Source organism: Dendrobates tinctorius, unplaced genomic scaffold, assembly GCF_039654945.1.
Source record: "Dendrobates tinctorius isolate UK_male_01 unplaced genomic scaffold, ASM3965494v1 ptg000103l, whole genome shotgun sequence".
Lineage (NCBI taxonomy): Eukaryota > Metazoa > Chordata > Amphibia > Anura > Dendrobatidae > Dendrobates > Dendrobates tinctorius.
The window spans coordinates 21,424,147-21,451,346 of NW_027361771.1; the positions used below are offsets into that span (position 1 = coordinate 21,424,147).

Below are 27,200 nucleotides of genomic sequence, written 5' to 3' on the forward strand. Positions count from 1 at the left end.
TCGCCAGTGATAAAGATAGGGGACGCAGGACGCATGCAGCGTCATGCGCCCGTAGCCGGAGCTACCGGCGGAGGCGCAACAGGGGGCGGGGCTTAGCGGCGGCCGTGCTCAGGCCGACGCTACGGCCCTAAATGCAAATGTGAAACCGGCCTAAAAGAAACCACACCACAACATGCCTCTGTGATTTCTGCATGGACATACGATTAGTCATAAAAAAAAACGTACATGTGAACAGCGCAGTAGATTATAATGGACAAGTATTTCATTCATGACAATCACTGATAAACATTTGGATTATTCTGATCAAACAAACAAAAAAAAAAAAAAGTTTCTCCACTCAGTTTATGAAAATCGGACCACACTACAATATCATCCGAGAGCAGATCGATTTTATTCACAAACCCATAAACTTGCATTGTCGATTTTAATCTGACAACTGGATCAAAAGCGGATATGACTCAGATTTTCTCTGCAGAACACAGAATCAGAGTAAAAAGACAAACAAATTGGACATGTGCACAGCCCCATAGAATATCATAGTACAAGTTCCATCTGTGAAAACCACAGATAATACTTGTACAAGAAAATCGGTCCTGTGCACGAGCCCAAAGGGGAGGTCCTGGTAAATGGATCAAATTGATCAAATTCTGGCATGCTTACTTTTTTGTGTTTTTTTTACATGCCCTAAAAGTTTATGGAAAAAAACTACACACTTAAAAAGGTTGTCCTCACTTGGGAATAGGGCTCCAAAATGCTCTATTCATGGCTATTCGCTATATGTCCTGTACTCGGCCATGTCCGGGAGGACTACAGATGGTGATGGCACAGTAGTGTGTGGCCACTGCTCTATTCTATTTCAGAGCCCAGGTCTCAGGCTCCAGGAGTCTCCTGTGGTTAGATGATAATTCGCCTACTTGGGTAGGTGTAATATTCAGATACATGGTGAATTTTAGTCTGTAATGCAGTTTACCAACACAGTCTGAACTCTTACCTGCTTTCTGCCGCAGCTCTTTGTCTTCCCAATCCGTGAAGATGAAGGTCTGTGAGGACACAAAATGATATTTTAGTATGATACTGTACAAATAATATGGACCCTATTCGTTGTTGTATTTGCACCTTTTTTCCTGTTTGCACAAAATCTCTCTTTGAATTTGAGCCTTTTTTTTTTAGATGTGTTTGTTTAGTTCACCACTGTGGGCATGGTAGCGTTTTCAATGGCTTTTTTCCCCAATTAGTCAATTGCACCTTTTTAATAAGTTGCTAAATTTATTGCCAATGTACACAAGTCTCCTTCCTTGGAGTGATTTTATGTAATTCAGTTCTGGCAAGCCAGAGGTGGTATGTCACTCTTCACAAGGAGATCCATTACCCCTTAGACCTCAGTCCAGAGCCTCTCACCTAGCCAAATCAGTTCTCATACTTTTCACTGACGAGAGTCAATACCCCCAAAACACTGTCTGCAAATTGAGCGAGTGATTTGGCTTTTATCCTAAGTCATATTGCAAGACTCATTAAAGGGTCGATTGGGACTTTTAGGATGGCTGCTTCAAACAGGTGGTGCTATAGAGTTCAAGTCCTCCTCTTGCATAATTTATGTAATTCAGGAATTTTATAACAGTTTTGCAACTTATTATGCTAAAAAGGTCACAAAACTGGCTTCAGATTAAAAAAAAAAAAAAAAATAATTCTTGCCTTTGAGCCAAACTCATGAACTGTGTGTACAATTTGGGTGAATTTGACACAAAACAAAAAAAAAAACCCTTCAAATGATGAATAGGGCCCCATGTCCCTCACCTGCTCCTTGGCCTGAGAGATCCAGGTCTGTAGGAGAAGATCTACACGCCGTCTGTGATATTTCCTGGTGGTCTTCACTGCTATGAATATATCTTTAAGGTGCAGCGGCTCCCGTAAGTCAGCAGGGTCCTCCTGTGCTCTGTGGCTCTTCCCTCTCTGGAGGACACTACTGTGGCCATGTGGAGACATTCTGACAACTTCCAGCGGAGACTGAAAGTACCAGCTGCCGCAGGTGATGTTACAAGGAAGGAGCGGGTGAAGCTTCAGAAAACCTTGCTTCATCCATGGAAGAAGCAGGAAGAACACGACACATCCACACACGCAGAGCAGGAAGCAGATTTTTGTCAGCCCTACACAGGAGATCTTCATTCTTCAGCCCTCTGGGGGTGATCCGCACTCCGCCAGCACAGGCATCGCAGACACTGAAGACCAGAAAGCATTAATGGCAGAAATGGGATTATTCCCACCCTACACGTTTCAAGGGAAAACGCAATCAACGCTGGGAAAGAGCTGTGACTCACTTCAAAGGAGAAGCAAGGCCAGGGCTACACTGACTTCTATGGGCACTGTATACACTGGTCAGCACTATAAGGAGTAATAGGGGGCAATAAGGAGAAGTATGACCTGGGCTACAGTGACTTCTATGGGCACTGGGTACAATGGTCAGCACTATAAGGAGTAATAGGGGCCAGGTAAGGAGAAGCAAGGCCAGGGCTACACTGACTTCTATGGTGGGCACTGTATATACTGGTCAGCACTATAAGGAGTATTAGGGGCCAATAAGAAGTATGACCTGGGCTACAGTTACTTCTATTGGCACTGAGTACAATGGTCAGCACTAAAAGGAATAATAGGGGCCAATAAGGAGAAGCATGACCAGGGCTACAGTGACTTCTATGGGCACTGGGTACAATGGTCAGCACTATAAGGAGTAATAGGGGCCAATAAGGAGAAGCATGGCCAGGGCTACACTGACTTCTATGGGCACTGGGTACAATGGTCAGCACTATAAGGAGTAATAGGGGCCAGTAAGGAGAAGCATGACCAGGGCTACAGTGACTTCTATGGTGGGCACTGTATATACTGGTCAGCACTATAAGGAGTATTAGGGGCCAATAAGGAGAAGCATGGCCAGGGCTACACTGACTTCTATGGGCACTGGGTACAATGGTCAGCACTATAAGGAGTAATAGGGGCCAATAAGGAGAAGCATGACCAGGGCTACAGTGACTTCTATGGGCACTGGGTACAATGGTCAGCACTATAAGGAGTCATAGGGGCCAGTAAGGAGAAGCATGACCAGGGCTACACTGACTTCTATGGGCACTGGGTACAATGGTCAGCACTATAAGGAGCAATAGGGGCCAGTAAGGAGAAGCATGGCCTGGGCTACAGTGACTTCTATGAGCACTGGGTACAATGGTCAGCACTATAAGGAGTAATAGGGGCCAATAAGGAGAAGCATGACCAGGGCTACAGTGACTTCTATGGGCACTGAGTACAATGGTCAACACTATAAGGAGTAATAGGGGCCAATAAGGAGAAGCATGGCCTGGGCTACAGTGACTTCTATGGGCACTGAGTGGGGCTGTATACAATAGTCAGCAATATAAGGAATAATAGGGGCCAATAAGGAGAAGCATGGCCTGGGCTACAGTGACTTCTATGGGCACTGGGTACAATGGTCAGCACTATAAGGAGTAATAGGGGCCAATAAGGAGAAGCATGACCAGGGCTACACTGACTTCTATGGGCACTGAGTACAATGGTCTGCACTATAAGGAGTAATAGGGGCCAATAAGAAGCATGACCAGGGCTACACTGACTTCTATGGGCACTGAGTACAATGGTCAGCACTATAAGGAGTAATAGGGGCCAATAAGGAGAAGCATGGCCTGGGCTACACTGACTTCTACGGGCACTGGGTACAATGGTCAGCACTATAAGGAGTAATAGGGGCCAATAAGGAGAAGCATGGCCTGGGCTACAGTGACTTCTATGGGCACTGGGTACAATGGTCAGCACTATAAGGAGTAATAGGGGCCAATAAGGAGAAGCATGACCAGGGCTACACTGACTTCTATGGGCACTGAGTACAATGGTCAGCACTATAAGGAGTAATAGGGGCCAATAAGGAGAAGCATGACCAGGGCTACACTGACTTCTATGGGCACTGAGTACAATGGTCAGCACTATAAGGAGTAATAGGGCCCAATAAGGAGAAGCATGACCAGGGCTACACTGACTTCTATGGGCACTGAGTACAATGGTCAGCACTATAAGGAGTAATAGGGGCCAATAAGAAGCATGGCCTGGGCTACACTGACTTCTACGGGCACTGGGTACAATGGTCAGCACTATAAGGAGTAATAGGGGCCAATAAGGAGAAGCATGACCAGGGCTACACTGACTTCTATGGGCACTGAGTACAATGGTCAGCACTATAAGGAGTAATAGGGGCCAATAAGAAGCATGACCAGGGCTACACTGACTTCTATGGGCACTGAGTACAATGGTCAGCACTATAAGGAGTAATAGGGGCCAATAAGGAGAAGCATGACCAGGGCTACACTGACTTCTATGGGCACTGAGTACAATGGTCAGCACTATAAGGAGTAATAGGGGCCAATAAGTAGAAGCATGGCCTGGGCTACACTGACTTCTACGGGCACTGGGTACAATGGTCAGCACTATAAGGAGTAATAGGGGCCAATAAGGAGAAGCATGACCAGGGCTACACTGACTTCTATGGGCACTGAGTACAATGGTCAGCACTATAAGGAGTAATAGGGGCCAATAAGGAGAAGCATGGCCTGAGCTACACTGACTTCTACGGGCACTGGGTACAATGGTCAGCACTATAAGGAGTAATAGGGGCCAATAAGGAGAAGCATGACCAGGGCTACACTGACTTCTATGGGCACTGAGTACAATGGTCAGCACTATAAGGAGTAATAGGGGCTAATAAGGAGAAGCATGGCCTGGGCTACACTGACTTCTACGGGCACTGGGTACAATGGTCAGCACTATAAGGAGTAATAGGGGCCAATAAGGGGAAGCATGACCAGGGCTACACTGACTTCTATGGGCACTGAGTACAATGGTCAGCACTATAAGGAGTAATAGGGGCCAAAAAGGAGAAGCATGGCCTGGGCTACACTGACTTCTTTGGGCACTGAGTGGGGCTGTATACAATAGTCAGCAATATAAGGAGTAATAGGGGTCAATAAGGAGAAGAAACACTATTGTGGGAATGTTGGATACAGAAGTCAAGAAATATAACCTTTAGTGACGTCAGAGCAGAAAGCTACGAACTGTCATACTGTCTGCTATGCCTCCTGATACAACGCACAGTGCCACCTCCACACCGGAGAAGCAGCCGCAGCTCCGTCCCTGCACACAGCGACCTCTCCTGCTCAGGAAGCCCGGCACACACCGCAGAGATGCCGGAGTACGAGCAGTGACGCCATCCCTAGCGAAACTGACGCAGTTTCTATCACGTGACTGCAACGCTCTAACCGTTGGCCTTCGCGTTATGACGTCACGACGCTGGTCTCTTGACAGCCTGCGCCGGAAGTGTGCGGCCCGTAACCCGGAAGTAGTTTGTGGGTCCTGGTCGGAGCAACGGAAAACGAGGGGAAGATGCCTCTCCCGGTGCAAGTTTTCAACCTGCAGGTCAGAGGCCGCCCTGCATGAGCGCAGCGTGACTTGTGACAGTCCGCCATAGTCGTGTGTGCGCAAGGTGGCGGGAGCTGGCCTGTCACTCCTGCAGCCCCATGCACACGGCGGGGCTGATACTCCGTCATGGCTAGACTGCGGTGTGTTAGTGTGTGGCTGCTGAGGGAGCGCACACCATGCACAGACTGCAGCAGGTGACTGCCCCCATAGGTCTATGGGCCTGACCATGCTATGCCGGGAGCGCTGCTGCTCTGTAAGGCGCTGTGCTTCCACATCTCTGCTATTTATATATCTGGGGAATGGCTGCCTGGTAGTGTGCATGCTGCTCTCATCCTGGGTCTCTCCTGATCTACAGATAACTGTCCTAGATACGACATGTTTTCTATAATGCGGCTGTAGACTCTGTGGAGCCAAGCGTAGTGTCCGGTGATCGCTTCTGTATGTTCCGTTCTCTGATCAGAGGGGGTCTCGGCTCGCTGCCCCTCGCCGGGCGATCACACGTCTGCATGATAAGTTCTCTGACAGTGTACAATGTCGCTGATTGTAATGTGAGCATATACAAGTGCTACAAACCCTGATCTATCCGCTCATCCCTTACTGTGGTGTGGTAGGAGATGTGTGGCTCAGCATGCAGGTGCTAACCTTACTCTGATGTCTTAGGCACGATCGGTGGCATATCCACCAGACACCCATATATCTGCAGGCAATTCAAGTGCCTGCTAAATATGAAAGGCCAGGACGAAATCTTAGTTACTATTTCATAAATGTGACACACGGCTTGTGGCTCAGTTTGAGACCCTGTTAGACAATTATGCTTGACTAGGAAATGAGTACTGAATGGAGAGAAAGGGGTATTGAGGCTGCCCCCTGCTATCTTCTATCACATCTCGGCTTAGTTTCCAGATCTCTCCCTTAAGTACGAAGCCATAGAGCTGTCAGTCGAGCTAATCATGACTGGATAAGGCTATCAGAGACCAGCCCAGATGATTTTTTTTCCCCATTCCCTGCTCATTTCATAGTAAAACAATCATTTGAAAACCAGGTACCTTGCCTGTGCACTATGAATCTCCTGACAGGTTTTCTTTAAAGGGAACCTCTCACGTGATTCATGCTGCCCAAACTGTTGACAGCATGACAAAGCCTGACTTCACTACTGAAGCCAGGTATATTTTTTTCTCCGAAACCCTCCTGCATTTCTGAGAGTATACTTTACAGGCTCAGCCAGTGACCATAGCAGAAGACGAGACTAGCTTGGCTCCCCCAGTCATCTCCTAAGACTGCAAGTGAGTGACAGGTGTCTCTCCCATACTGAGAGACTTGTCAGTCACCTCTAGCTGGGAAAAAAAAAGACCAGATCTTTAAAATACATCTTCGCTTAAATGTTAGAACGTTTCAGAGAAAAATATACCTAACTCCAATTGTGCAGCCAGACTCTGATTCTTGCTGCCTGAGGTTTGGGCAGCATAAATCAGGTGACCGGGTTCCCTTTAAAACCTTCCTGACCAGGTGATTTTTCCAGGTTTGCTCAACAATTGATTTTTTTTTCCTCCCCTTCTTTCAAGAGTCATAACTTTTATTTCTACGTCAATATAGCTGTGCGAGAGCTTGATGTTTGCTGGACGAATTGCCGTTTTGAAGGACATCATTCATTTTACCTTTCACTATATTGGAAACTGGGGGAAAAAAATCTAAGTGCGGTGAAAAAAATTGTAATTCATCAACTGTGTTTTTGTTGCAAAAATGATTTGGCAGTATGGTTCTCCAGGGTAGCGTGAATACATTAATGCTAACCTTGTTTGTGTATCTAAATGAATAAATATATATTTCTTTAACCCTTTATTGCGCTCTTTTGAAGTATCAGTTTTCACTTTTTAAATGTTTGACTCTGTAGTCAGTAAGAGGTCTACGCAGTTATATAAATATTGCTGTGCATTTACAATTTTCCTCAGGTCTTCATAGGACCACTGTCTTGACAGCCACAGAGGGTTCTTTAGCAGACCCCTGGCTGCCATAGCAACCCATCAATATCTCAGTATCCTGAGGGTAGGAGGGAGTGTTGCACTGTAAATTCTGTTAGAGCCAGATTCTGGGTGTGTGTTACAGCCATCATCTGCCAGAAAAATGCCGTCTTTATCCTGCATTAAAGACAGGGACCTGACATTGAAAGTGCCTGTGTGTCCAATATCGGGAAAGAGTTGGTCAATCAGCTGTACTACAAAAAGTTTCAGACACTTAAAAACAAAGGGTCTGTTTACCCGCTGACCAGCGGCATGATACGACTGATGATTGGCTAAATTTTATTGATCAACTGATGTTTAATTGGCATATTAATGACCAATCTATACTAGATTGCTGAGTGCACATAGGCTGCCATAGTTCTCTACAGGGAGAATCCTGTTTACACCGTGATGCATTAGCGAGAATGATGATCTTTCATGCAGCACAAAAATAGAATTAGACTTACCGGTAATTCGGTTTCTAGAAACCTTCCACGACAGCATAGGAGGAGGTCGTCTCCACACCCTAATGGGGGACAGGAAGCACAAGAGGTTAAAAGGTCCCTCCCACCTCCCTCTCACCAGTGACTTATAACTGATTACCATAGCATCGGTTACCTTAAGATTCTCAGAATTTGTCCAAGAATACAGGGAGGGAAATAGTGGTGTCGTGGAAGGTTTCTAGAAACCGAATTACCGGTAAGTCTAATTCTATTTTCTCTAGTAACCTTCCACGACAACATAGGAGGCATAACAACCTATACTGCACTAGGTGGGGACAACGGCCTGAAGACCTTTTCGGCCAAAGACTAAATCCATGTTAGATACAAGGTCTAATCTATAATGTTTGGTACAGGTATGTAGGGAGGACCAAGTTGCTGCCCTACAAATCTGCTCTGAAGATGCGCCTGCCCTCTCAGCCCATGAAGTAGAGGTAGACCGCGTTGAATGCGCCTTGATCCCTGCAGGGGGAGTGATGTTTTGCGCAAGGTAAGCTTCAGAGATAGCTCTTCTAATCCAGTTGGCAATGGTGTTCTTTGCCATCTTTTTTCCCTTGTTTGGGCCAGAGGTATGGTTAAACAGGTTGTGATCGACTATAGGTTTTGGTACACTCCAAGTAGTGGAGAACTATACATCTTACATCCAGCTTGTGAAACACCTCTTTAGGGTTTGCTGGGTTCTGGCAGAATGAAGGAAGGATTATATTCTGTGACCTGTGGAAGTCAGACACAACCTTCGGTAGAAAGGATGGATCAAGAGAGAGCACTATGGAGTCGTTTCTAACAGGTAGGGTTCCCTAACCGAGAGAGCTTGGAGCTCTCCCACTCGCCTTGCTGAAGTTATTGCTATAAGTAAGGCCACCTTACAGGTCAGGAGCTGAGAAGTACAGGATGGCAAGGGCTCTAAGGGAGATTGAGTGAGTCCCGTAAGTACCACATTCAAGTCCCATGTTGGGACAGCTATTAGTTTCTTTGGATGAATTCTAGTGGCCGATGTCATGAATCTTCTTATCCACCTGTGGTTGGCCAAGTCACAGTCAAACATAGAACTTAATGCTGACACCTGTACTTTCAATGTACTAGGTTTTAGACCTAGTTCCAGCCCCCTCTGCAGGAAGTCCAGGATACAGGAAATGTTGGGCCTTTCTGGGTCAGGCCAGTCTGGTAGATACCATGAAGAGAACTTCTTCCATATTTTATTATATATAGCGATAGTGACTGGTTTCCGAGACTTCTGGAGAGTCTTTATTACCACTTCCGATAGACCCCTGGCCCTCAGGATCTGGGCTTCAGTAGCCAGGCCGCCAACCTCATTCCCGGAGGTTTGGATGATGTAGAGGGCCCTGCAAGAGAAGGTCGTCTTCCGTGGGTAGGATGAATGGCCCCTCCACCCACAGTTCCGTTATCAGAGAGTACCAGCTCCTCTTTGGCCACAGCGGAGCTACTAGGATGGTTGGAGTTTGATCCTCCCGAATCTTCCTCAGGGTTGTGGCAAGGATTGGAACTGGCGGGAAGGCGTATGCTAGATGGAACCTCCACCTGTGGACAAAGGCATCCACTCCCAGGGACCTGTCCCTGGGGTTTAGTGAGAAGTAGTTTTCCACTTGAGCATTCTCTCCTGAGGCTAATAAATCCACCTCGGGGAGGCCCCACCTGTCGACTAGTTTCTGGAAGATTATTTTGTTCAGGGTCCATTCGCCAGGCTGGATGCTTTTTCTGCTTAGGAAATCTGCCTGAAGATTGGCAGTACCCTTCAGGTGAATTGCCGTCAAAGAACGGACGTGCTTTTCAGCCCAGGAAAATATTCGGTTTGAAAGGCCCTCCAGGCTGCTGGATCTCGTACCCCCTTGGTGTCTGAGATGGGCTACTGTTGTTACATTGTCCGAGTAGACCCTGATATGCTGGCCCTGGACCAGGTGTTTTGCTGCCAGCAGAGCCTCCTCCACCGCCTTCAGCTCCCTGAAGTTTGAGGATCTTGCGCTCACTTCCTGGCTCCACAAACCCTGGAATGGGTGTCGAGACACTACAGCTCCCCAGCCTTTTTTGCTGGCGTCTGTCGTTACCATGACTAATGGGGTCTGAGACCAGCTGATTCCCTTGCACAATTTTTCGTGGTCTATCCACCATGCCAGCGAAGCTCTCGCTACCCCTGGGGTCTGGACTTTCCTGTTCAGGCCGGTGTGATCCCGGTTCCAGTTTTTTAGAATGTGGGACTGGAGCGTTCTGGAGTGAGCCTGTGCACCTGGATACAGGAGGTCATAGACCCTAGTATGGACATAGCTGACCTGAGGGTCGGGGATCTCTGTTCCCTGAACTTTGAGATCCTTGATATTATGGATCTCTGGTGTTCCTCCGGGAGGAATGACATTTGATTTTTTGAATCCAGTCGGATTCCTAAGAATTTCACCTTCTGGGAAGGTTGGATGTGCGACTTCTTTATGTTCGGGATCCATCCTAACGACTGGAGAATGTCCAGAGTCTGAGTCACCTGTAGCTCCAGAGTACAGTAGGAGGCTGCTATTATTAGTAGGTCGTCCAGGTAGGGTACAATACATATGCCCTGGCTTCTGATGTGGGACACAGCCTCTGTCATGATCCTGAAGAATACTCGAGGAGCAGATGATATCCCAAATGGAAGCACGTTGTACTGGAAGTATTTTATTTCTGGACCCTGATCGATTGTGAAACTCAGATACTTCCTGTGGGAAGGATGGATGGGGATGTGGAAATAGGCATCCTTCAGATCTATAGTAGCCATAAAGTAATCCTGCCCTATCAGAGGAATGGCGGTCCTTTCCGACTCCATCTTGAATTTGTGGTATGCAATGTGTCGGTTGAGGCCCTTTAGATTTATTATCCTCGACTCTCCTGTGGGTTTTTTTTTACTAGGAACAATCTGGAATAATGCCCTCTTCCTTGTTCCTCCACAGGGACCTGAGAGATGGCCTTTCACAGTAGAAGCTGCTGAATGCCGGAGTTTAGAGCTGGGATCTCCCAAGATGGTAGGGAGGTGACTCTTATACCCCGCGGGAGATCGGATTCGAGCTCCAGCAGTAGGCCCTCTCTGATCACACTCAGGACCCAGGGGCTGTTGGAAATCAACTGCCAGGCAAGAAAGAATCTCGAAAGCCTTCCCCCACCCACCGGGATCGAGTCATTGTTTTTCTTGGAGCTGCTGTTGTTGCTGCTGGGGGACCAGGATGTTCTTGCCTCTCCCTTTAGCGTATCTCCATCTTCCCGTCTTTCCCTTCGCTCGTGGTTGGGATGACTGATTCTGGGGGGCTCGAAAAAGACGTTTCCTTGTCGTTCTCTGCTCGGGAAGCACCTTCTTTTTGTCTGTGGCTTTTTCCAGAATTTCGTCCAAGGCAGGGCCGAAGACATGTTCACCTTTAAAGGGTAAAGAGCATAGTTTAACCTTGGATGTAATGTCTCCGCTCCACGTCTTAAGCCAAAGGGCTCGTCTGGCAGAGTTTGATTGTACCATGGCTCTGGCAGAAGTACGGATCATCTCCATTGATGCATCTGCCAGGAAGCCCGTAGCTCTCTGCAAGATAGGGAGTGAGTTAAGGAGGTCACCCCTTGGGGTACCACGCAAAATATGGTTCTCTAGTTCCTCAATCCATTGAAAGAGGGACCTAGAGACACAAGTGGACGCAATTCCTGATTTCAAGGTGGCCGCAGAGGTTTCCCATGTTTTCCTCAGGAGGCTTTCAGCTTTACGGTCCATCGGGTCTCTAAGCTGAGATGCATCATCAAATGGTAGAACCGTCTTCTTTACCACCCTTGCCACCCACCTGGACATCAACCTTCGGGATGTCCCATTTAAACCCCTCTCCTTCCAGAGGAAATCGATGACGGAGCTTTGACGGGGCTGAGTAGCGTTTCTCAGGGTATTCCCATTCCTGGGAGATCATGTCTGCTATGCTTTTATGAACTGGAAAGCCTGCTCGTTTAGGTCCTTCATATCCCCCAAACATGCGATCCTGTGCTGTTTGCATGACAGGTTCCTCTTCTAGGCCCATAGTGGCGCATACTGCGCTAATCAACTCCTCCACGTATTCTGTGGAAAGGAGATACCGTCTAACGTCAGGTGCCCTAGAGGTCCCTGGTTGCTCCCAATTTTCGGATCTCGAGTTGAATGATCTCTCCGACTCAGATTCTGAATCCTCCGCTTTTTTGAAAGTGGTGAGCCCATAATTGGAGGTGGCGGAGGGGGGGACAGGGCGGTTAAAGAGGTCTGAACCTGATGGGTGACCAAGCTGCGGATCTCGTCTATTAATGACGGGTGCTCAGCCCTGACCACTTTATCCGTGCATGCCTGACATAACTTTTTCTTCCAATTAGAGGGAAGCTTCGTACTGCATATGGCACACTTTGCCGATTTGCTGGAGGTATTGGTGCTTTTATGGGCAGACTTTTCTCCCTATAAAAGAGAGGGGGAGAAGTATTTTGAGGACCTCTATCCTGGATCGCACCACTAGGACCCACCCCAGATAACACTCACTGTGGCTGGGGCAGCACTGGGCTCTGCAGATGCAGGGCAGGAACAACCGTCCATGACAGCAGGGGATTTGCCTTACCTGTCGGTGTCTTCCGGCGGGTTAATAACGGGTTGACTCCGCCCTCAGCGCGTCAGTTTGATTCCCCCTCCTCCTCCCTGGGTCCTGGAGCAGGCTCCGGCGAGCTCCCCGCGCTGGCAGCAGGATGGGGGCTGCCATGACAGCTCCACATACCCCGGAAGTGACCTGTTCGCATGACGTCACCTCCGGGTCTCGCCAGCACACAGGGGAGGAGGAGATACCGGAGAGCTGCGGAAGGCCTCCGGCGGGGATCACTGGCCCGCTTTACTCCCCAAAGGGGAGCGCGGGAGGGCCAGGAACGGTCCCGGATTCAATAGAAGGCGGGAGCAGAACGGAGGAGGGAAGGCTGCGCCACCGACCACCACTGCCCGGCTCTGAAGCTTTTCCTCAGGTATGCTATAGCAGCCGGCCAGACAGCACACCAGACCACTCCATGCCCCATGGGGGACAGGAAAGACACTGGTGAGAGGGAGGTGGGAGGGACCTTTTAACCTCTCGTGCTTCCTGTCCCCCATTAGGGTGTGGAGATGACCTCCTCCTATACTGTCGTGGAAGGTTGCTAGAGAAAGATCATTTCACCCTATGTACGAGTGATTAGCTTGTTCATCGGTTGTTGGCAGCCTACTTACATGGAAAGATAATTGTGAAACAATCACGTTTACTATTGCTCATTCACTGTTATCTTGCCGTGTAAATACCCCCTTAAGGTCCCAATTCATGTTTCTCTCGCTAGTCTTCATGAGGGGACAGGTGGAATGCAAGGACTCATTTTCAGGCGCACACCTTTTAATGAATGAGGCGAGGTCCAAAGTGGCGTGCACCACAAAACCTATTCCAGTTCAGGGGTCATTCCGTGGTAATTTGCGCTACAACACAGTTAGTAACTTAAGTTACAATACGTTTACTTCTCATATGAAGTAATGATATTGTAACGTAAGTTACCATCAGCTTTGTAACGTAAATTACTACATTGTGTTGTAACGTAAGTTACCAAGTAATACCACTGTATTTTTGTATTTAATTTGTATTCTTGAAAAATCAAACTCTGTTGAAATCAATTGAGAATAGTTTAATGTGCAATATACATTCACTCATTTTTGTGCCTGCCTTCAAAGAACAGTCTGTAGCCATTATTAACTCAGTTTTTATGGCTTGTTAATGTAACGTAAGTTACCACGGAATGACCCTTAGGGTATGTGCACACGCTATGGATTCACCTGTGGATTTTTCCGTGCGGATTTGCAGGTAAAACCGCAGGTAAAGTGACCTGCGGATTTGCCAGTGGTTTTCCCCTGCGGTTTGACACCTGGACAATGGAACAGGTGTCAAACCACTGGGAATCCGCAGAAAGAATTGACATGCTGCGGATTTAAAACCGCAGCAAAACCGCACAGAAAAATCTACCGCATGTGCACTGCGGATTTGAAATCCCATTGGCTAACATGGTACTGTACAGTGTCTGCGGAACTGTTGTGGATCTGCAGGGCCAAATCCGCTGCGGATCCGCAGCGTGTGCACATACCCTTAGGGACTTAACTAAGATTTGTGACATAAGGAATGCTGTCACTCATGTATTTGAAGAGTGGGGGTTGCCATGCCCTTTTCTCACCCCATCCCTGTCCACTTTATCAGAAGTTGGTGAAAATGGTGTTAAGGGTGTGTGCACACGTTGCGGATTCTGCTGCAGATCCGCAGCAGTTTCTGCTGCATTGTACAGTACCATTTTAGTCTATGTAAAAAGACAAACGCAGTGCATACGTTGCGGATTTTTCCGCAGATTTAAATCCGCAGCATGTCACGTCTTTGTGCGGATTCCGCAGCGGTTTGGCACCTGCTCCATGACAGGTGTCAAACCGCAGGGGAAAACCGCAGGCTAATTCCCAGTAAATCCGCAGATAGATTTAGACAAATCTGTGCGGAAAAATCCACAGCAGAATCCGCAATGTGTGCACACACCCTAGGTCCCAAAATGTACGTGTAGTATCGCAGTGCACAAGAATTTTGCTACTTTTCTGAGCTTTTTACTCTAGAATTTTAGAGTAAAGCTTTGCTGTATTGGGGCCTAAAGCTAGCGCTACATGGCGACCTGTGCGATTTGTCATTGGCTTTCACTTGCATGATAATTTTAGCTCTGCCCGTAAATAACCTGTCTACATTGTGGCTGTTTGTGTGCAATTCACTGTCATTGATGTGTACTGGGTCAAAGTTACGTCATGGGTCCCGATGACCGCAAAGGCCATCATTAGATGGAATGGCACAAACATGTCCAGTGACATGTCTTAGTGTAGTCCTAGCCTGAGACTATAATTTACCACTGAACTATCCATTCGATAGGTGTGTGAGGGGTTGTGTCTGCAGCATGTGCATTAATTTCTGCAAGTCCCCAATGTGATGTATGGGACAGTCGAAAGCTGTGCAACTAATCTCGTGCAAGAGAAATGCAAGGAGATGGGTAGCCATTATGTCTTAATATTTATGTATATGTGTGTGTGTACATATATACACTCACTGGCCACTTTATTAGGTACACCATGCTAGTAAGGGGTTGGACCCCCTTTTGCCTTCAGAACTGCCTCAATTCTTCGTGGCAGAGATTCAACAAGGTGCTGGAAGCATTCCTCAGAGATTTTGGACCATATTGACATGATGGCATCACACAGTTGGCGCAGATTTGTCGGCTGCACATCCCTGATGCGAATCTCCCGTTCCACCACATCCCAAAGATGCTCTATTGGATTGAGATCTGGTGACTGAGGAGGCCATTTGAGTACAGTAAACTCATTGTCATGTTCAAGAAACCAATCTGAGATGATTCGAGCTTTATGACATGGCGCATTATCCTGCTGAAAGTAGCCATCAGATGTTGGGTACATTGTGGTCATAAAGGGATGGACATGGTCAGCAACAATACTCAGGTAGGCTGTGGCGTTGCAACGATGCTCAATTGGTACCAAGGGGCCCAAAGAGTGCCCAGAAAAAATTCCCCACACCATGACACCACCACCACCAGCCTGAACCGTTGATACAAGGCAGGATGGATCCATGCTTTCATGTTGTTTACGCCAAATTCTGACCCTACCATCCGAATGTCGCAGCAGAAATCGAGACTCATCAGACCAGGCAACGTTTTTCCAATCTTCTACTGTCCAATTTCGATGAGCTTGTGCAAATTGTAGCCTCAGTTTCCTGTTCTTAGCTGAGAGGAGTGGTACCCAGTGTGGTCTTCTGCTGCTGTAGCCCATCTGCCTCAAAGTTCGACGCACTGTGCGTTCAGAGATGCTCTTCTGCCTACCTTGGTTGTAACGGGTGGCAATTTGAGTCACTGTTGCCTTTCTATCAGCTCGAACCAGTCTGCCCATTCTCCTCTGACCTCTGGCATCAACATGGCATTTCCGGCCACAGAACTGCCGCTCACTGGATTTTTTTTCTTTTTCGGACCATTCTCTGTAAACCCTAGAGATGGTTGTGCGTGAAAATCCCAGTAGATCAGCAGTTTCTGAAATTCTCAGACCAGCCCTTCTGGCACCAACAATCATGCCACGTTCAAAGGCACTCAAATCACCTTTCTTCCCCATACTGATGCTCGGTTTGAACTGCAGGAGATTGTCTTGACCATGTCTACATGCCTAAATGCACTGAGTTGCCGCCATGTGATTGGCTGATTAGAAATTAAGTCTTAACACACAGTTGGACAGGTGTACCTAATAAAGTGGCCAGTGAGTGTATATATATATATTATACTATACTATACACTGTGTTGTTTGGACTGTTTTCTCATGGACCACAAAAAATGATGGGGCTTCACTGACACCAGAAAATTGTCCAACCCTACCATTTAAGTATATAGTGCCTTCAGTAGTACAAGCAGAAGAATGTTACAGATGTATTTGCTTTCAGCAGGTAAGCTGTGGGTCAATGTCGGAGAATTCAGACAGTCAGGAACGACTGAAGAATAGCTCCAGCTCACCATCTTTGTCAGGGACACATGACTTCATGCTAGGTGCCTCCGGAGAATGGATCCTGAGCACCGGCCAATCCAACTACGCACTATTTGAGGAATCGGGGAGGGACAGAAGGACCTGTAGAACGCTCAGTGTAGCTGTGCCCGTACATTTACAAATGAGCCACTGCATTGTCAATAACGTCAGCTGAAGTATGGCATAGCTCCTGACATCACTTGATTCTGTATTGTACCGCCAGGGAGCTGTCGAACCCATGCAGATTGATGCTGACCCCCAGGATGACCAACAGAATGTCCCGGATATCAATTACTTGGTGGAAAACCCTACTCTGGTATGTGTATGCTCACAACGTGTCCAGCCTTAAAATGCACCTCCAATTTAAAAAAAAAAAAAATTCTAGTATTGGAGAGTAATGCAGAATTGGTTTTGCTTATTGGTTTTTGCTGCCTCCTAGGTTTCTATCTCCAATGGAGGAGCTAGCTCTTTAGTAATCATACTAAATTTGCCACCACTCGCTATAGCTGTAGCAAAATCGTCAAAGGAATGAGTTTATGAAAATGATCACTCATCACACTCCTGCACTTCCACAATTGCCCCTCATGTGGGTTTTTCTCTCTTCTCAGGATCTGGAGCAGTACGCTTCCAGCTACAGTGGCCTCATGCGTATTGAGAGGCTGCAGTTTATTGCAGATCGGTGCCCTCAGCTGCGGGTTGAAGCTCTAAAAATGGCTCTATCGTTTGTACAGCGAACTTTTAACGTTGACGTGTATGAGGAAATTCATCGGAAGCTGACCGAGGCATCAAGGTGATTTGGATAAAGATTGTCGTGAGAATCTCCAATCCTCCCTTCTAGTTCCTTTATTTTTTCTGAATCCCTATTTATAAAATTGTATTCTTCAATTTTACATTTGTTTACATTGGTCATAGAAAAAAAGAACAATCTGTCTGCATCTCATTGTGTCCTGTCTCACCACTCCTCTGCAGTTTTTGTACACCCCTTTTCTGCCTATTAACTGTGTGTTCTGCTTACTGTCTGCACACACTGCCCCTGCAGTATTTCCTATATCTTTAGCACTCACATTGTATATTTGTACAGGGAACTGCAGAATGCACCAGATGCTTTGCCCGAGGGCTCGCTGGACCCTCCTCCATTGGACACAGCCTGGGTGGAGGCAACTCGTAAAAAAGCACTTCTGAAACTGGAAAAATTGGACACTGATCTGAAGAACTATAAGGGGAATTCCATCAAAGAAAGCATTAGGTAGTAGCACAGTAAAGAAAGATAATATGTGATCTGTGAAGGAGCACATCAGTCAGTTAGGCGGTGCTCCTGCACGGTGACTCTGGGCACAGGTGGCTTGGCCAAAGATCGCTGTTACAATACAGCGTAATGCAAGTGAATGGGTCGCATTGCGACACAGCAAGATATTGCGGCAAACAACTAGCAAAAGAGTCCAACTAGTGTTACCTTTTTGTGACTCACTAGTCGCAGTACCTTGGCTCGCAATGTTGCTCTATTCACTTGCATTACGCTATGTTATGTTTCTTATGTATCAGCAGCGTATATTCTTTCTTATCTGACCTCTTCACCTGTGTCATGGTCAGAAGTCACCATACAACCCCAGCCTTGGTGTTTGTCTAAACTGTAGGCCTGTGCAGAGAGTAAGGCTTATCATGTGGCTGTTTTGTTGTTGAAACTTTTCTATTTTTCCAGGAGGGGCCATGATGATTTGGGGGATCACTACTTGGATTGTGGAGACCTAAGCAACGCACTGAAATGCTATTCCCGTGCTAGAGACTACTGTACCAGTGCTAAGCACGTCATCAACATGTGCTTGAATGTTATCAAGGTGACAACATGCCATCATCATGCCACGGTCTACACCATTCACATTTATTCTGCATTCTGATATCATTCCAAGAGTTTGTCTGGCTAGTGTCTTCTATAGCCAGGTTTAGGGTTTGATCCATTTCTTCTGTTCTCTACTTCTTCAGGTCAGCGTGTATCTCCAGAACTGGTCTCACGTCCTCAGCTATGTCAGTAAAGCTGAGTCAACGCCAGAAATTGCTGAGGTGAGCGCCTATAGTAGCATACAAACAAGAGTGTGTATATTGTATTAAAGACGCTGTCCGCTTTTGCAAAAAAAAAAGTAGATTCTATGCATATAAAATTAGAACGACCGAAACACAATTTCCTACTGTTTTTTGCTCACAGCTTCTATGCAGGCTTTGTGTCTCTATGGTAGCCGACATCAAAGACATTCTGAGTAGTCTGATTCTGCAGTCATATTCCAATCTACATGTCCTGGCTAGAGTTGAACGACTTTGGTCGGATCGGGTTTTGTGAAACCCGACTGAAACAAAATTTGAGTCGGATGAAACCGGTCTGACTAGGGCAAAAAAAAGTCGGAGTTTCGTCCGAAACCCGACCCCAATGTAAGTCAATGGGGAATAAAAGTCAGCATTGAGTGGATGAATGTCATCCGCTCAATGCCGACATTTATTCAACATTGACTTGCATTGGGGTCGGGTTTCGGACGAAACTCTGACTTTTTTTGCCCTAGTCGGTCCAGTTTCAACCGACATATATTTTGTTTGTCGGGTTTCACGAAACCCGATCCGACCAAAGTCGCTCAACTCTAGTCCTGGCAAACATATGTTAACCCAAAGTAGGGAACAAGTGGAGAAATATTAGGCAGCAGGATTACTCTCCAATGTTTTCTGTCTAACCATGGATATCCATAGTCTGCACATAAGCTGTAGAAATCAGTCAGTTTTTAAAATTTATATTAGGACTTATTGAAAATATTTATTTGGACAGGGAAAACAATTAGGCTATGTTCAAACATTGCATTTTTGCTGTGTTTTTTATTCAAATTAAAAGCAGTGTTTTCCAGGATGTCAATCCTTACGGCACCATCGGGAGGTTGTCCTTCATATCCTTGATAAGGGACAGGAATACACACAAGGTTAAAAAGCCCATCCCTCTACTACCTATTTTTCCTCTCCCATCAAGGACATACGCATGGGGGGGGCACTTGTGGACTGGAAGAGCAGAATTTACCTGTCGGTTGAGCAGGAGCTCCTGACTGATGGACGCAGGAGGATCGGGGTGGGGGTGTCTCTTTCCTTCCTCCCGCAGCAGAGTCTCCAGACTCTGCTGACACCTCGCTGAACAAGGGGTCCTTCAACCTGGCCAGTACAGTTGGAGCTCCTGGATTTAGCCGCTTCCCCTTGAGAGAGGCTCTCTGCTCATGTCATTCATCTCTGCGCTCGGCTGCTGTACGTGCTCAAGACACTGGTATGCTGGGTATTTCCGGTTTACAGATGGGATGACGCGCAAGTCTCTAGTACCCGGCATTCGTTCCAGCGTGGACCACACTACCGGGATTTTGAAAAAAAGAGCGCCAAGACCTAATTAAATGTGAAGCGCCCTTTGATGATTCAGATGTAAGATAGGTGAGATGGTACTACGAGAGGGGAACTGAGTTACCAGTCCATTTAGACAGCCTGCAATGGAGGGACAAAACACTGGCCGTTCTGATATCCCTAGTAAGTGAGTAAACTGGGAGTTTCACGCTAACTGTTGTTATTTCACCTGACATCAATATTATATTATGTATACTTTCACCGCCTTTAGGATAAAGTGTTTCCTAAAAGGTCTATGGCCTCATCAGCATCTCAGAAAAAGGGACAAAAATGTGCCCCATGCAACATGAAACTGCCTGACACATATCGGAAATAATTATGCCAGGAGTGTATTGCCAAAGTAGTAAAGGAAGAGCATTCCTCCTTCATAACAGATATGATGGACATAATAGCAGAAGAGGTCCAAAATTCGTCTCACTCCTCCCAGGCTGTTCCTAGGCCTAAAAGACCACGGTGGGAGATGGAGTCGTGTTCAGAGGAGGAAGTGTCATACTGTACTGACCCTGAACAGGAGGAAGGGGAAGGTTTCATCCCAACCTTACGAGAAGAGAAAAAGAAATATCTTTTCTCTTGGGAAAACACAGATATGCTCTTACATGCATTGAGGTATATGATGAAAGTTGAGGAGACTCTCCAATCCCCCTCCATACAGGATGAAATGTTTGGGGGGTTAAGATCCCGAATGAACAGAGTATTTCCTGTCAATAAGCACATAAAAGCAATGATCTGGGAGGAGTGGGAAGACATAGAAAAGACATTGGTTATACCAAGGAGTTTTGGATCTCGTCTACCATTCGAGCCGGAAGAGATGGAATTTTTAGAAGAAATCCCTAAGAAAGATCCCTATTGCCAGAGAAGCCATGAAGACATCTATCCCATTTGATGATTCATCATGTTTGAAGGATCCTATGGACAGGAAATCCGATGGGCTACTCAAGAGAACTTGGGGAAACTTCAGCAATTATTAAAAGCTGCTTCCTCTGTTGCAAGATTCATAAATCTATGGACAGAGGAGTCAGAAGATCATCTTAGGAAGAAGACATCCAGAGATGAGATCCTGGAATCCATTCCCTTACACAAACTGGCGACAGGATTTATGGCGGATGCCTAAGTAGAATCAATCAGATTGCTGCAAACAATGGGGCACTCTAGAATCCTGTAACGTGAGCTATATGGCTTAAGACATGGTCAGGTGATAGTCAATAAATGAATAAGTTGTGTTTCATTCATTTTTCCAGTCTCCGAGTGTTTGGTCCAGTATTGGATGATATACTAAAAAGAGCCTCAGACGAAAAAAAATGGTTTCCAGAGGAGAAATAAAAAAATGAAAAAAACATCTTTACGGAGGCCCCATTCCCATCAGAAACCAGATTATGCAGGTAAAGGGAAAACGGGTAGATGGAGCTACCCAAACGGAGACAGAGGAAAAATTCCTTTCTCGATCCAACGACTAACACAGGGAGACAATGACGCCAAGGAAGTGGGAGGAAGACTCCAATCCTTTGACAGGGCCTGGTCCGAAGTATCCCAGAATTCTTGAATAAAGAAGTTGGTGAATTCAGGAGTGGTAATGCCAATACCAAAAGAAAAATAGTTCCTCTGATACTATTCAAATCTGTTTTCAGTAAAGAAACCCGGGGTCGATTTCGGCAAATCATAAATCTAAAATCCCTAAACAAATGGGTGGTATTCAAAAAAATTTCAAACTGCAATCAATAAGATCAACGATTCTGTTAATCAGGAAGGATATGGTAATGTGCTTGTTAGATCTCAAAGAAGCCTACTACCATGTGCCTTTTCATCCTCGGAGTCAAAGATATCTGAGATTCGGAGTGAAAGAAGGGGGTAGTGATTCAGCATTACGAATTCTGTTGTATTCCCTTTGGTCTTTCCTCAGCCCCATGTATTATCACCAAATTAGTGGCAGAAGTTGTGGCTTTTTTGAGGGAACAAGGGATATTAATTGTTCAGTACTTGGACGATTTCCTATTAATTGCAAAATCACCCAGTTGACTAAGAGTCAGTCCATCATCAACCATCTTGGTCCTAAAACTATTGGGATGGAACATAAAGTGTAAAAAGGTCGGATCTTATTCCCGGGAAACAAAAATTCTTCCTAGAAGTTTTTTTGGTTTAGGAATGACCTACATCCTTCTTACCAGACAGGATATAAAATGAACTCGGAGACAGCATTATTGGTTTAAAAAACAGATTACCGGTCTCTCTGAGAGAGAGTATGACGATCCTGGGATTAATGATAGTCTCTATACCATGTGTTTTGTGAAGCCAATCCCACTCAAGGCAGTTACATCAGCATATTCAGGCATCTTAGAACAGACGCGTGGAAGGATTGTACAAGAAGAAAATAAAATTCTCCATAATGACAAAAAAGCCATTAATTTGGTGGACTTCTATGGCCAACCTACAGAGAGGGATCATGTGAAGTCTATCCCCGTTTGTAACAGTCACCATAGACACAAGCAACAGTGGATGGTAGGACCTACAGGGTCAGTAGCTACAGGCCACCTGGCCAAAGCCAGATTTTCTCATACCATCCAACCTCTGAGACCTTCAAGCGGTCTGGGAGACGTTGAAAAGATGTCAGTTAAAATTGAAGGATCAACACGTCAGATTTCTGTCAGACAATATCATCGTAGTAGCCTTCCTCTGGCATCAAGGTGGTCCTAGACATCATCTTCAGGCTTTTTGCTGGAATGATTTTTCACTGGGCATAGGAGACAGTCCTTTCAGTGACAATGATACACCTAAAAGGATCTCAAAATTTAGTGGCAGAATTTCGAAGCCAGAAAGAAATTTAGCAATCAGAATGGGAACTGAATTGGGAGGAATTCCAGCGCTTAACCCATTGCTGGGGTACTCCTCAGCTAGACTTGTTTGCCACAAAGGGAGCGCTAAAGCTCAAAAAAAAATTTCTATGAATTGAAGAGACAACCTGACGGGATTAGGTGCCTTGTCCCAGGTATGGGACATGACATATGCTTTTCCTTGCCCCTAATTCCGACAGCACTAAAGAAAATCCAGGAGGATCAGGCCAAAATAATAGTGATATTACCATTTTGGCCAAGAGAAGCTGGTTCTCCCTGTCGAGGAAGATGGCTTTAGAAGACCCCCATCTTCCAGAAAGGCACGATATTCTTTTCCAAGGGCCGATAGGCAATTGACTGCCAGGATCCTGAAAGGCAGATTTTGAGATCCAGAGGGCTTTCAGACTCCGTCATGTCCTCTATCCAGAGGAATAGGAAGCCAGTAACGTCGGCAATACACACAAAGATCTGGATGAAGTTTTGCGCACAGTACTAGGAAACAATGGTAGATATCTCTAGTAATGAATTCAATGAAAAGATCCAGCTCACCAGAAACAGCATCCTGACATCGGAGCACGAGACCGCTGTGTCAAAGCGCTTGATTTAAAAAAATAAAGAAAGGAATGTCCAGCTCCACGATGTAGTGAATACATAAATCCTTTTATTCACTTAGATACAGGAAAGATGTATATCTTTGTACCGTATTAGCCAGTAGATAGAAAAATATTCATAATTGAGAGTCCTCAGTGGTTGATACCTTTTAATGGCTAATTCTGCTTCACGTCACTTGTCTTATCTATTTGCATTTTTTGTGCATATATATGTGATTCTTCAGATGTTGTACTAGTCAATGCCTGATGAAGAGACCTGAGTAGTCTCGAAAGCTTGCAATGTGTTAACATCTTTTCAGTTAGCCGTTGAAAGGTATCAACCACTGAGGACTCTCAATTATGAATATTACTCTGTCGCCTCATTGGGGGATACAGAACCGTGGGTGTTATGCTGCTGTCCACTAGGAGGCGACACTATGCTTAATCTGAAAAAGATTAACTTTGGCTCCTCCTCTGCAGTATACACCCCTGGACGGCGTCAGCCTTCTCTAGTTTTTGCTTAGTGTCGCAAGGAGGCACACCTAAAAATTTTTACTCCGTTTTTTCTTGTTTTCTTCCAACAGACTACAGATGAAGAAAAGCGGGTCTTCAGCGAGACTCCCGGCATGGCTCCCTCCTCGGTCCCCTATTAGGGGTACCCGATTGAGGTCGAAGTGGCTATTCCCCATGTCGCTCCTTCACCAGTCCCTCGGGTACTGGTTCGAAGTCGAGACCCCCCTCCTTCCCCAGTTTCTTTCGGCTCCGGGTTGAGGTCGAGGAGAGGGTGAAGCCCCCTGACGGTGACAGCAGCACCCTCCCTAATTAATCCCCCTCTGGGGGTATTAGGTTGAGACACCGCAGGTAGGGCCTGTATCAGGCACCATTGAACCACTTACAGACCCAGGGACCCCAGCCCAGCTGCGGGCTCCTGTTGGGACCGGGGGAGGTGCAGGCAGGCATGGCACTTGTCAGAGACGGGGCTCTCTGCACCCCTGTCGCTGCGGCAGCACCAGCTGCATAGCGCCCCAAGGGACCCTCCACAGGGCCCCGTTCGCGCTCATGACCCCACCGCTAGCCTTCCTTTCATTCCAGGGGGGTCTGGGTTAAATCCGACCACCCCCCGGACAACCGCGCCGTCCTGGAGCCCTTCTGGGCATGAGGTCTCAAATTTAGGCCGTGGCTTCGGCCTAGCCGAAGTCGCCGCCTTATTCCCGCCCCCCCGGCCCGCCCCCCGGATGACGAAAATGACACTCTGCAGTGTCATAGAAGGGGCGGATCGAGGCAGGAAGGGCGCGCTTTTATATAGCTCAGCGCGCCCTTTTCAGCTCTCCGCCCCCTTCCTCCTCCACCTCAGAATCCCGGTGGCCATCTTGCGGCAGCAGAAAACATAGCTGAAGCAACACAGCAGTCTCTGGGTGGCACAGGACCGTTAATGGTCGGCGCTGGACCTAGGGGCACACCGGTGGGGTAAGATCACAGCTAGGTTCCCTTACCCAGTTGTGAATTCATATTACCTATATTGTTCCGCTATACTTCCCTCTGCATAGCCACCCCTGTAGGGCCCCTGCTAGCCAGCCAAACAGGAGTCATAGTACTAAGCACTATGTCGGGCTCAAGAAAGAGGACCAGGCAAGACTTTTTATGCATTCTGCACAGCCTGCAAGTCCAATCTCCCCAGTGGCAGCACGTACCCGCACTGCCGGGACTGTACCCGAAACACTGGGTCCGAACCCTAAGACGTCCCTACCAACGCTTCTGCGCCTGCGACCACGCCGGAATGGGCTACTCAGATGTCGCAGTCTATGACACAGTCTATGAATAACTTGACCTCCACACTACTGCAGGCTCTGCAGGGTCATGTCTTGGCTATGAACATTACCCAGCAAAGGGACAGCCCGTCTCAGGGACATGCCGCTTCCGACAGTCTCAGACGAAAGCGGACCCACAGGTCGCGTTCATCCGCTTCCTCACATAGCACTCGTTCGTCCCCCTCCAGGGAGAGACACGGTGGCTCTAGATCACCTTCACCGTCCCCTGACAGACACAGACAACACGGATCTCCACAACGATCCCCGATCACAGAAGACCTCCGCCCTAGTTCACCCGCTAGGGAGCTCCTTAGCGATGCGCAAGACTCAGAAGGCATATGTGACTCTAACTCAGACAACGAAACAGAGAATTCTCTGATACCTTGTCCCCCTAGTAATACAGCCCTAGTTGAGGATATAATCTCCATCCTTCGGGTGCTGGATATTTCTGATCCAACCCCGGAAGCCCCAGAACACAAGATTTGCTTCGAGACTGTTCTGAAACCATCTAAGGTCTTCCCTAATCACCCGGAATTTCAAAAAATACTTTCTAATCATTTTTCGCAGCCTGAGAAAAAATTCGCCAATCGCAAATACTTAGAAGCAAAGTACCCCTTCCCACAGAAGGACACTAAGGAATGGACAGATCCACCCGAAGTGGACCCCCCAGTCTCTAGGCTAGCAGCACAGACTCATCTTTCACTGCCAGACAGCTCAACCCTCAAGGATGCAGCAGACAGGCAGGTAGAACGCATGGCTCGTTCAATCTTCGAAGCGGCTGGAGCTTCTATTGCTCCCGCGTTTGCTTCAGTCTGGGCGGCCAAGGCCATTCTAGCCTGGGCTCAAAAATTGCAACAGGGCCTCCAAGCTTCAAATCCTCAGCTGTCGGACCAGGCGGTTCAAATAGCAGTAGTAGCAGATTACATGATCCATGCAGCTTTGGATTCTGCAAGAGGTGTAGCGGTAATAGCATCAAACGCCATCACGATCCGGCGTATCCTCTGGCTGAGGGAATGGAAAGCGGACGCGGCCTCAAAAAAGTCCCTCACAAATCTCCCGTACTTCAGTGGGCATCTTTTTGGTGAAAAACTGGATACAATGATATCCAACGCCACCGGGGGTAAGAGTACCTCTCTCCCTCAATTAAAACCTAAACGCACGTTTAAAAGACGTAACCAATCTCGTTTCCGATCCTTTCGGAATTCTTCAGGCTGATCCGTCTCGCACCCAGCACAAAATCGTAACCGCTCCACCCGCAGAGACAACACAAGGGCGGCACAGAGGCCAGACAGGACCTAGCAGTCAAAAGCAGGCCAGGCAAAGTCCAAAGGAGGAAAATCTCAGACTTTCTCCTCATCATGACTCACAGCTTCCAGAAGACACCCCACTCGTAGGCGGACGACTGCTACTCTTTCAGCAGGTCTGGCTGCCTATTACAGAAGACAGGTGGGTCAAGGAAATATTGTCTTCCGGATACAAGATCGAGTTTTCTACCAGCCCACCGAACAGGTTCTTCCTCTCCGTTTCCTCAAAACCACCACTCAAGGCTCGAGCCTTCCATCAAGCGGTTTCCTCCCTCCTTCAAACAGGAGTCATAGTACCGGTTCCTGCAGACGAGCGCTTCCAAGAAGGGAGGCAGTGTCCGACCCATACTAGGCCTAAAACAACTCAACAAGTATGTTCGGGTTCGTCATTTTCGCATGGAGTCCCTCCGGTCAATCATTGCGTCCATGGAGAAAGGAGAATATCTCGCCTCCATAGACATACAAGACGCATACCTGCATATACCAATTGCTCCCGCCCATCAGAGATTTCTCAGGTTCGCAATCGACCAGGACCACTACCAGTTCGTTGCCCTCCCGTTCGGACTCGCCATGGCTCCCAGAACGTTTACCAAGATCATGGCAGCCACCATGGATATTCTACACTCCAGAGGCATAGTAGTCGTTCCGTACCTGGACGACCTTCTCATCAAGACCCCCACCTTCAAGGACTGCATGGTCAACGTCTCAATCACAATAGACACTCTGAGTCGCC

General features: G+C 47.1%; 2 protein-coding genes across 4 annotated transcripts in view; one reads left to right on the forward strand and one right to left on the reverse strand.

The window, feature by feature from the left end:
* The window catches only part of RFNG (RFNG O-fucosylpeptide 3-beta-N-acetylglucosaminyltransferase), a 46,050-nt gene extending 40,767 nt beyond the window's left edge, over positions 1–5,283 (reverse strand). Inside the window, exons 1-3 of one of the 2 annotated variants that reach the window (XM_073588135.1) lie at positions 5,078–5,281; positions 1,795–2,216; positions 992–1,040 (exon numbers count right to left, since the gene is read on the reverse strand). In XM_073588135.1, the coding sequence (XP_073444236.1) occupies positions 992–1,040; positions 1,795–2,163 (418 nt within the window). In that variant the 5' untranslated portion in view covers positions 2,164–2,216; positions 5,078–5,281. Of the gene's footprint in view, positions 1–991; positions 1,041–1,794; positions 2,217–5,077 lie in introns of both variants that reach the window. The other variant, XM_073588136.1, reaches the window with a different exon arrangement.
* Positions 5,284–5,312: 29 nt separating this feature from the next.
* GPS1 (G protein pathway suppressor 1) overlaps positions 5,313–27,200 on the forward strand; it is a 66,033-nt gene continuing 44,145 nt past the window's right edge. The window contains exons 1-6 of one of the 2 annotated variants that reach the window (XM_073588133.1): positions 5,313–5,469; positions 16,750–16,842; positions 17,135–17,316; positions 17,608–17,772; positions 18,226–18,361; positions 18,507–18,584. In XM_073588133.1, coding sequence (XP_073444234.1) covers positions 5,437–5,469; positions 16,750–16,842; positions 17,135–17,316; positions 17,608–17,772; positions 18,226–18,361; positions 18,507–18,584 — 687 coding nt within the window. In that variant the 5' untranslated portion in view covers positions 5,313–5,436. Of the gene's footprint in view, positions 5,470–5,647; positions 5,667–16,749; positions 16,843–17,134; positions 17,317–17,607; positions 17,773–18,225; positions 18,362–18,506; positions 18,585–27,200 lie in introns of those variants that run through there. The other variant, XM_073588134.1, reaches the window with a different exon arrangement.